The sequence below is a fragment of the Chiloscyllium punctatum genome, chromosome 17 (assembly GCF_047496795.1).
Source record: "Chiloscyllium punctatum isolate Juve2018m chromosome 17, sChiPun1.3, whole genome shotgun sequence".
In the NCBI taxonomy this organism is placed as follows: Eukaryota; Metazoa; Chordata; class Chondrichthyes; order Orectolobiformes; family Hemiscylliidae; genus Chiloscyllium; species Chiloscyllium punctatum.
In genome coordinates, this window is record NC_092755.1 from 75,757,223 (window position 1) to 75,768,659 (window position 11,437).

The 11,437-nt window shown below is 37.6% G+C and overlaps 1 protein-coding gene across 4 annotated transcripts in view; it reads left to right on the forward strand.

Moving 5' to 3' along the window:
- The window catches only part of sh2b3 (SH2B adaptor protein 3), a 185,729-nt gene extending 175,787 nt beyond the window's left edge, over positions 1-9,942 (forward strand). For all 4 annotated transcript variants that reach the window (XM_072587547.1, XM_072587546.1, XM_072587545.1 and 1 more), the window contains exon 8: positions 4,368-9,942. In XM_072587547.1, coding sequence (XP_072443648.1) covers positions 4,368-4,663 — 296 coding nt within the window. In that variant the 3' untranslated portion in view covers positions 4,664-9,942. The remainder of the gene's footprint in view (positions 1-4,367) is intronic.
- The last annotated feature ends 1,495 nt before the right edge of the window (positions 9,943-11,437 follow it).

Here is an 11,437-nt window from a genome sequence, read left to right on the forward strand (position 1 = left end):
GAGAGACCCTAAACCTGCCATTGACAGCAGTCCCAATATTCAGCCAAGGGGCTCGCTCACCTGATACTTGTGGCTACCAGCTCAGATTCTGGTACATTTAAAGCTGGTATAAAGTAGTCACCTGCATCCGGTAAATCATTGGACACTAGTGGGCTGCAGCTATCTGGGGAAAGGATGGTTTTGTCCCTAATCAATACTGCTTGGACAGGCACATGGCCAAGTAGGTGTGAAAAAATGGAGGAATGTGCATTCCTTTGGGGTTTGAGCTGCATCACATTGTTGGGACAGAGGAAATAAGCAATGGAGGTTTAGGGACAAATAGTTAACAGTGCAGCCTGTACGGACAGACATATGTCCTCCACTAGATGCACAGAGATTTCAGTCTTTATAACCTGTTTGACTGCATATGAAAATGGAATGTGTCAAACACTACCCACCATTTCTTTGAGAAGTTTATTTGCAGCACAGGCATTCTGTTGATGTATGTATGTTGAATATTCACATCTTGGAATCTCTTCAGATTTGTCATTATTTTTGTGCCTTGACTTTGTTTAGTTCGGTCTTTCAATTGGCACAGACATATCTTTGTATAATAAATAAAATCTTCCAACTGGTACCAGAGAGAAAAGCCAGTAAAGAACCTGAGCATTCTGGTTGTGTTAGACCTGTATAGAAGATGAGTCTGACCAATTTGCCTCATTTGCTGCAGATTTTTAGTTCTGGGCTAAGTTGGGCTATGATTCTTTAGACAGCCTGTTGTTTGTTATAATTAAACTGTAGAGAGGAGAGGCACAGCAAGACCATTAGGGAGTACATTCTGGGGTCTTTCCTGGTGGCTAGTTATAAGACTTCATGAGAAGATGGTATCGACATAAGAACAAGAGTAGATCATTTAGGTGTCTGATTCACTGGTCAGTGGCGTCTTGGCTGATCTGCAGCCTAACTCTGTATAGCTGCCTTTGGTCCATATCTCCTAACATCATATGCTTAACAAAAATGCACCTGCCTCAGATTTAAACTTAACAACTGATCCTATATTCACTTTATTTTGTGAGAGTTCCAAACATCTCCCACCCTTTGAGCTTAGAAGTTCTTCCAAACATCTGAATGTTGTGGTTCTGTTCGCCGAGCTGGGAATTTGTGTTGCAGACATTTCGTCCCCTGTCTAGGTGACATCCTCGGTGCTTGGGAGCCTCCTGTGAAGCGCTTCTGTGATGTTTCCTCTGGCATTTATAGTGGTTTGAACCTGCCGCTTCCGGTTGTCAGTTCCAGCTGTCCGCTGCAGTGGTCGGTATATTGGGTCCAGGTCGATGTGCTTATTGATTGAATCAGTGGATGAGTGCCATGCCTCTAGGAATTCCCTGGCTGTTCTCTGTTTGGCTTGTCCTATAATAATAGTGTTGTCCCAGTCGAATTCCCGTTGCTTGTCATCTGCATGTGTGGCTACTAAGGATAGCTGATTGTGTTGTTTCGTGTGTCCTATAATAATAGTGTTGTCCCAGTCGAATTCCCGTTGCTTGTCATCTGCATGTGTGGCTACTAAGGATAGCTGATTGTGTTGTTTCGTGGCTAGTTGGTGTTCATGGATACGGACCGTTAGCTGTCTTCCTGTTTGTCCTATGTAGTGTTTTGTGCAGTCCTTGCATGGGATTTTGTACACTACATTGGTTTTGCTCATGCAGGGTATTGGGTCCTTTGTCCTGGTGAGTTGTTGTCTGAGAGTGGCTGTTGGTTTGTGTGCTGTTATGAGTCCTAGTGGTCGCAGTAGTCTGGCTGTCAGTTCAGAAATGTTCTTGATGTATGGTAAGCACTATGGTAATCACAGAAGCACTTCACAGGAGGCTCCCAAGCACTGAGGATGTCACCTAGACAGGGGATGAAACGTCTGCAACACAAATTCCCAGCTCGGCGAACAGAACCACAACAACGAGCACCCGAGCTACAAATCTTCGCGCAAACTTTGAACATCTGAATGATCTGGCCCTAATGCTCAGACTGTGCCTGCTTCACTATCAGTCTGGATATAACCAGTCATGAGGGGTTTAGCTAAGGCAAGGAGACAACTCGGCTGGCTATTCATCTGGTCTTTAGTTGGTCTTTCCACTCTGTGTTCTCTGATACTTTATGCCTTTCACTTATGCAGTGACAGAGGTGTGTACTGAATTCTTTCTCTGTCTGTGGGCATGGAGGTACGGGCATGGAAGCAAGGAAAGATTTACATTTATGTAGTGCCTGTCACGATCACCCAACATCTCAACATGCTTTACAACCAACAAAGTACTACCAAGGCCATCACTGTGTCAGTATAAGATTCATACTGGTGATTATTTTAAAAGCAATAATTAAATTTAAAAATTCTAGAGTAATTAATAAATAAACTAAAATGGTGATAGGAAGATGGGTGATATGTTGCTGCTGCAGTATGTGGGCGCTGTTGGTAATCCAAGGCAAACACATCTGCAGTAAATGTTTGTGGCTTGAGGAGCTGCAGGCATTGTGCCACATCAGACAGATGGAAAGCTACCTGGGCACTTTGCTTCAGGTGGCAATCACATTCACACTTAGTCATTCAAATTCCAATTTCATTTCTGATCAGGGACAAGGGTATGTGACTGCAGATAAGACAGGCCTGGGGGCCCAGGTAGCATTTGGGAACCTCAGCCCCTGCAACTTTGCAAAATTACAAAGACACATCCCCTTATCCAACCTCTCTTTCTATTAGTTTGCCAATTTCCTATCAAAGTTAATATACTACCCTCCATATCATGGGGCCTGTTAAGTAGCCTTCATGTGTTACCTTTTCAAGCTCCTTTTGGAAATCCAAATATGTTACATTTACAGCTTTCAAATTATCAATCCTGCTCATTACTCTAAAATTGTCAGCATGATTTCCTTTTGTGAAGCCAGGTTGAATCTGCTTGATTACATGATACATCTCTCAATGTTCTGCTGTTGAATCCTTTCCAGTAGACTCAAGCATTTTCCCAACGACAAATGTTAAGATAACTGGGTTATAGTTTGGTTTTCATCTTGCTTTTTCAACAAGGGTGTTACATGATCGGTTTGCCAATCCTTCAGCACGTTTCTAGAATCTAAGGATTCGTGGAGGATATTCCTTGATTCTGTGATTTCTTTTGGACCCAGATCAAAGAGGGAGAAAAGTTAACAATGGGTCAGAGAGGAAACAGTTTATGTGAACAACAAACTGATTAGTACTTCATTAACACAAGGGCAGCACTCCAAGTTTAAAACATTATGACCCATAAATTCATTTCAAGGAGAGTCTGAAAGGAAGAATGAAAGCTATTTTGTTCTAATGTTTCTGAAACAAAGTGTTATAATTGATAAAATAATTGTGGGTTTAGTATCATCCTGATTTATTCCTGGAGTATTTCATAGGGGTACCATGTTTTGAGCTTCACTAATCTCTCCCCTTTGTCAATTTGTTGCCTCCACTTGTGCCGACAAATTCTTCAAACTGAAGATTCGGTTAAAGTCAGACTTGTGGGCAAAGGACATGTAAGATTCCAGGAAATTACCGCTTTGGTGTAAATTTTATGAGTTTTCTTGTCCTCATTTCCTGCCAGATTGTCACTATCATAATGTTGGTTTCCCGCAGGAGGAAATGAGCTCATCAGAAACTTGCTGAACAAGGTTTGCATTGCAAGTCTATTTGTAAAGAACACCGTAAAATTCCTTCTATGCCAGTTTCTGCACCCATACAATGTATAAGACATGGAGATTGTTACTCATTTACAGTTCTGCTACAGTCTATGACTATCCAATGAAGTTCATTCATTTGAATATGCTAATTTTCAAACAACTGGTTTGTTAAAGAAAATATTTCTTGAATTAAAAATAAGATAATAAAAGACAAAGAAAGAAAGTCTCCTGTATATTTTCTGCGATTGAAATCGAAAATTCACTTTTCGAATTCTGCATTTGGAATTTGTTTCTGACATTTGAAATCAAATGTGAGAAACTTAGAAAGTTATTTTGTGTTCATCATCTGTGCAAACGAAATGTTGGATAGAGGCTTGTCTTGTTTACAGGTTTGGGATCATGACATTTTATAAAATGTCTGAAGACTGTTATTAGAAACTACTAATCACTGCTTTCTCAGAAGTTAAAATTTTAACAAACTCTTTTAAGTAGTAGTGAGACTAATAAATAGAAAGAAGCAGATGTGTAGTTAAATATCAGGACTGAAATTTGCCTGCCTCATTACTGACATGTATTCAATGTGATTAACTTGTTGTGTTTACATGGTAACCATAAAATGATTTAGAGCAGAAAGTTAAATTAGTTTAAATTTAAGGTTTGACCAGAAGTGGTTTTAAGATTCGCATTTTGTTTTGTTTCCAAAGGATCTCATTGTCCAATCAATGCATCAGTGTTGCCGTTTTCTGTTCACCGCTGGAATTCTGAACCCAGTCTTGCTCACTTGGCTCCTTCCAGCTGCAATGCATCAGAGCCTCTTTCCCGGCCAGCTCCAGAACAGGTGTTCCACATGGTGCCCTCGCCTGAGGAATCTCTTCCAGCTCTGCGGCGAAGTGGCTCTGTGGTTGTGCCAATACGGCAGCAACGAGACTCAGACTATGAAATGGAATCGGCTGCCAGAGGTCAATCACGGGCCATTGACAATCAGTATATGTTTCTTTGATTATGTGGCTGAAGACAAGCTGGTGTACACTTTTGAAAGTGTGCCATCGTTAAGTTTTTACAACACTGAAACATTTTCAGGTTTGCTTCAAAAACTGAATGTATTTCTTTTCATGGAGGCAGCCTTAAGAAACCTTCAGGGCAAATAAGTGTTTGCTTTGAAATGACCTCTTCTACCATTAGGCCTGTTGAAGGGCCTGTTTACAATATTATTAAATTGTATAGCTTCGTTTTGAATTTCTCTTTTTAAAAAAATAGATATCTTGAATTATAAATTGGAAATATAGAAAATACTTTTCCCTTTAGTTTAATGTTGCTTTTGTAAAAATTGTATAGAATTGAATATAATTTTAAGCATATTTCTTTATATAATATCTGTGTATTTCCAGTAACCTTTCTAAAATTATTCTATGAAAAACTTTAACTTAATTGCTTAATGACCGTAATGGCCAATGAATGAAAGTACAGTTATTGGGCTTGTTGCATTTTAAAATAATTTTACAACTGTTGTGATGTGTTTAGTTAAAGTAGGTTTCTGTAATGAGGATTTCGTCATTCTTTCTGCTTCTGTGCTTTTCGTTTAAAGTTTAACTGACAGTTCAGGTATGTACTTCAGTAGTTTGAATACACAAGTTAGATTGTGAACACTAAAGTGTTTTGAGAATTCTTTTTATTTTGAAAATCACTGGGTACAACCTGACGTCTTATTTTCCATTATGAAATAGCAGAGAATTTCTCATTACGGGATTAGGTGCATAGTTTTGGATAGAATTACATGGACAAATCTTCTGCATTGCTGCTGCTTTATCAAGGCCGGAATATCACGCCAATAAAGTAGAATGCAGGCACATCTTAAGGTAAGAAATCTGAAGAATGGTGGATTTACATATAGGTTAGGTTGCAGACAGAAAATCTGGCTTGCTAAAACAAAAACTGCTGAGGCTAAAATATTCAATAGGTCTGGCTGTGGAGAGAGGAACAGTTAATATTTTGGTTTGAACAAAGCCTGATTTTGTATTTTGTAGTCTAGTTAATTAAGAATTTGTACACCGTGAGGAACCAATATTGTTTGGGGATGATCACTGGCTGTTTATGAAGAGCTGCACAAAGACACTTAAAGTAAGAATTGCTGTCTGAAATTGTTTACAATTTCCCTACATTTACCCCAATCTTAGATCTTTTCTGTTGTCTTAAATTATATCCATTGTTTAATAGTTCTTTGTGATCTGGTGAAGGTCTTAAAAACCAGGGTGTGAGCTAATGATTTTGGCAAGAATGATCCAGTAACATTTTTTGGCATAATGTTGCCTAGTAAACGTTTTGAGGGTGGAATAACATTATTTATGCTTTGAGTAATACATGAAATATGTGATTAATTATTATATGTGTCACTGATGGTAATTATATAGGTTTCTGGGTGATCCAAAAAATAAAACTAGTCTAAATACCTGATGATCCATCTACCATAATCAACTAGCTTTCCATTAACTCTGAAAGATACAGTAATGACATCTTAAAGACTTGAAGGGACAGAGAAAATTACACACTGCTGTTCCTCATGATACACGGTATTAGTTGGTTAATTTCTTTGATCTTTTAAAACAACTTACTTTTTAACTACTTTTTTGCAGTAGTCCAATCTTCAATAACATGACGGTTGTGTTCTTGTGCAATCCTGTGTTATAGAAAAATCACACTTAATGTTGGCAATGTAATCGTGTTACAGCCAACACAAGTTTTAAAAGCTGTGCTGAGGAAATAATGTCCCCACTTAGTCAATCGTATTACAGTGAATTTGTGTTGATGAAACATGTGTTATAGCAGAATGACCTGTACCATGTTAACGTGAAACTATTAGTAAATTTTTAAAAGTGTAAGTAATTCATCAGTTACAATGTTGCAATTTGGAAAACAGCATAAGTCAACTATCTTGTTTAATGTTACTAGCAGAGTGTTTATTCAGTTAATAAAAATAAGTGCATTTCTCCAGATAGTGGTTTTTTTGTAAAACCTTAATTATGCTATTAATTTTTTGGAGTCAGTTTAAAGTACTGCTTGCACATGTGATGATGCAGATTGGCTACCCTGGTTAGTATAGAATCTTGAAAGTAGTTGGAGATCACAGGTTAAAAATGGTGAAGAACTCAGAGACACTCAACAGCTAAAAACATTATCAACCAATAAAATGAATTGTGAACCGGTTTTATAGTCATACAGGACAGAAACAAACTGACCAAGTTTCTTAAACTAAACTAGGACCACTTGCCTGTGTTTGGCCCACACCCCTTCAAACCTTTCTTATTCATATATCTATCCAAATATTATCTAAGTGTTGTAATTGTACCTGCATCCACTACTGCTGCTGGCAATTTATTCCACGTACCCAACCTCGGGAAAAAGTTGCCTTCAGATCCCATTTAAATCTTTCTCCTATCACCTTAAAAATATATCTTCATTTGAACTCCTCACCCCAGGGAAAAAGACCATTGCTATTCACCTGATCAAGCCCCTCGTGATTTTATAAACCTCTACAAGGTCACCCCTCAACCTCCTGTGCCCCAATAAAAGTTCCAGCCTCTCCTTATAACTCAAACCCTCTAGTCCTGACAACATCCGGGTGAATCTTTTCTGAGCCCTCTGCAATTTAATATGCTTCCTATAACAAGGCAACCAGAATTGCACACAGTACTCCAAAGCGGCCTCACCAATGTCCTGTACAACCTCAACTTAACATCCCAATTCCCAGACGAAAGTGAGATGTTGGAGATTAGAGTCGAGTGTGTTGCTGGAAAAGCACAGCAGGTCAGGCAGCATCCGAGAAGCAGAGAATTGAAGTTTTGGGCAAAAGCCCTTCATCAGGAATATTCCCTCAAATTACTCAATGGACTGTACATGCTTTAACCACCCTGTCTACCTGTATCGCAACTTTCAAAGAACTATGTACCTGAACTCCTGAATCTCTGCTTGACAACACTACCCAATCTTTCTAATAGGATCATGTTTTGCCATTGATGTAAGTCTTGTAAATATCGAGTAGCTCATGGAGTAAAAATAAAGGGAAAAAAAAACTTAACAATTCAGTCACTACCTGGAGGAATGAGACTACACTCAACCTCTTGATCTGTAAATTAGTTCTTCTTAATAATTCCATGGTGAAAAAATGAAGTTATCCTACTAAGTACTTACTTATGTCATGTGTTTAATGATTACTTAGTGAAAATAAATCAATTTCATGGAAATCATGTGAAATTTAGAGATATTGTTTTTATTAAGTTGACAGAATTTCTTAAATCTTCCCAGAAATGTATGATTTACAGTTCACAAATCGACAAGTTCCTAGTTAATTCTCATTCTTGTAACGCACTTGTGATAAAGTAAAATGTCTGAGGTAGTTTAATGTTACTGCAGCCAGCATAAAACTAGAGTTTTTAAAAAATTTTGCCAAATTTCTCAAAGTAATAACTTCTTAGAGTATTATTCCAAGGAAATTCATCCCGCCAATGCATCATTCAGGCATTGACTCTCATTTGGTACAATGGTGACAGTGAGGCTGAGCTACTCACTGTTTTACTGAGTCAGTGAGAGTGACAGCAATGGCTGTTCAGCAGTTAGATAAACAAATCCAAAAGTTACAGGTATCCTGCTTCTCCACAGGTTGTGTTCCTGCAGTCTCTATAATTGGAATGAACAAAGCTTGTCCTGCCAAATCAATAATTCTTATTGTCCCATGTTCTCACTAAAAATTATGAAAATCTTGGAAAGCTTTGTTCAATCAGAAATAACTTGGGTATTTAAATAGTGCACTCCACTGAAAAACATCCCTGGTCCAGAAAAATTAATTTTACAACAATTAACTTAATTCCATCAGAATAAAATGCAAATTTGAGAAATTTTTAATTTTTCTAAGTGTTTTCCCTTAATCCCCATGTTCTATTCTTTACATTTTGTACAATAAATTTAAAATTATTTACAATTTATTTTGTAAAGCAAGAATTCAGTTTGATTTGTCAGTCTCCCTTGCAGTCTGTATTGTATACAGACCCAAGATACCCCTTGTAGAAGTTGCTAAATTCAAAGAGATGTTTGTAAAGGGGATGTCTGCCAACATCGTGAGGTTCCTTCAGGATCGATAGTGATTACTGTTCCTTCATTACTGAACAGGATTTTTCTTTAGTTGTTAAAATAGCTAATCAACCTTTTGATCCATGAAGTGTGGTCTCATTCCTCCAGATAGCAACTGAATTGTTCGAGGAAGTATTTAAATAAATCTTTTTCTTTATCCTCACCCCCATAAGCTACTTTGTATTGATAAGGTATATGTCAAAGGTAAAACATGATTTTATTGGAAAGTAGTAAGGTTGTAGGCACCTTCAATATCTTCACTAAGTTTTGGCAAATGTAATTTCACATTGCAATGCAAGTTCAATGACTTTATTGGTAGGCTCACAGAACACTATGTCTTTTTGTAAATTTGTCTTGCATTTGTATGAAATGTCTTTATGTCTGGAGCTCCTGCTGATCATCTACATTTCCAACCATTGCACAAAATTAGCCACAAAAGAGAAATGTGGTATGAAAATAGCTGTAATATTTTAAGTGTTAGAGTGCATATGATGTTTTAGGGATAATTTGTTAATTCATTGAAATTATAAATGTTCAGTTAAATCTTAACTTACACTGGACTGAGGGCCAAGAATTGTTGGCAAAGATAACTTTCATTTTATTTGTTTGTGCAATGTAATGAGCATTAAAAAAAAAGTAGAACCCCCTACTTTAATTTTAAACATTTGAATCATTATCCACTCAAATACTATGATTTGCTGATTATTGTATACAAATTAAAACTGAAACTTTCAAAATTCGAGGATTACACCATGAAGATCCAGACTTTTCCAGGTCTGAAGATCAATTTTACTTGGGACAATGGTAGTACAGAAATGCTTATCTCAGTGGCCCATTCAAGTCTTAAAATCAGTGTTCAGCTTGTACTTTAGAAGGCTGATCTGCTGTACTGTGATCAGTTAGTAAAACCAAAATCCATGGTGGTATCCTTGGAATTTGCTTCTACATAATGTGATGGGATTGATTTAATTTGGAGATGTAGATATTCAGCTAGTAAATTATTAAATGCATGGTCGCTCTCAACTGTATTTTCACATTTGTCCATTACTTTTGCATACTCTACAACAAAATTTATATTCTGCAAACTAATGTTGATTTGTATTGTAGTAACTTATTGTACTTTGTTGCATTTTGGCAAAATAACTGCTGCAAAAATAAATAAAGCAAACTTATTTTTCTTCATTACTGAAATAATAACTAGCAGAAAGTAAGATTTTAATTTTTGAGTGGTTCTGTTCGCCGAGTTGGGAATTTGTGTTGCAGACGTTTCGTCCCCTGTCTAAGGGACATCCTTAGTGCTTGAGAGCCTCCTGTGAAGCACTTCTGTGTTGTATTGACCCAACATACTGGCCACTGCAGCTGGAACTGACAACCGGAAGCAGCAGAGTCAAACCACTATAAATGCTGGAGGAAACAACACCAAAGCGCTTCACAGGAGGCTCTGAGGATATCCCCTACAACACATTCCCAGCTCGGCGAACAACGATGAGCAGCCGAGCTACAAATCTTCTCAAACTTTGAATTTTAATTTGGAGCCACAGCTATTAGATGTAATTTTGATGTAGATAAATAGTCAATAATGAATTCTGATTGTACAGATTATTGAGCAGCATAACTTTTTTATTACAAAGAGTAAATGTAAAGTCAGCATAGTGTTAACAGATCACGGGGCTGATGACTAGTAGTGGTTTAACATCAGGGTCATAACCTCTCTCCTCTCCTTTCTGGCAACCTCAACTGAAGTGGGAATTCAACCCAAGTTGTTGAGCTCATTCTGCCATGTAAACCAGCCATCCAGCCAACTGAGCTAAACTAATTATGAGACTATAAGCATGGTGACAAAGGATAAATAGCAAAATACTCCTTCTGTTTAATCAGTGTCACTCACTCTCTCAACCAAAATATTACTCTTCTGATCATCTACTACTAGTATTACATGTCTTTCTGACTCAGAAAGGTTAAAAACTGAGCCTCAGATGTCTCCCATCGATAATTTTTATTATCTGCATGGCAGACCTTTAGATAGCACAGTAGTAGCTTCCAATTAAATCTTAATTTAAAAGTTATGTTTTGTAAATTATCAGATGACCCTGCTAGGTCTGCATGTGTTTTGTAGAGGTTGTGGAGGATTCACCAAAAAGGAAATTAATGCTGGTGATCAGGTCCATTACAGCACCACTTTTTACAAAAAAGATCTCCAAGATAATCACCACACATCAGAAACAATAAATACCAAGAATCAATTAACTATTTTGAAAGCTAGGCAAAAATGAGGACTGCAGATGCTGGAGATTAGAGTCAAGAGTATGGTACTGGAAAAGCACAGGTCATGCAGCATCAGAGAAACAGAAAAATCAACATGTCAGGTAAAAGTGCTGATGAAGGCCTTTTGCACGAAACATCGACTCTCCTGCTCCTCAGATGCTGCCTGACCAGCATCACACTTGACTGTATTTTGAAAACAGCTAATTCATTTCACAAAGCTTTACAGCTCAAAAATAAGCCATTAAGCCCAATTTTCCTTGCACCCTTCATCTAACCTGCCAATAGTACTTATTTGTACATGGTTTGTCAATGGTAAACAAAATTTTATAGGAAGAGGAAAGCCTTCAACTACAGGACAAGAGATGGGCTGGTCAGTTGGGCAAAACAG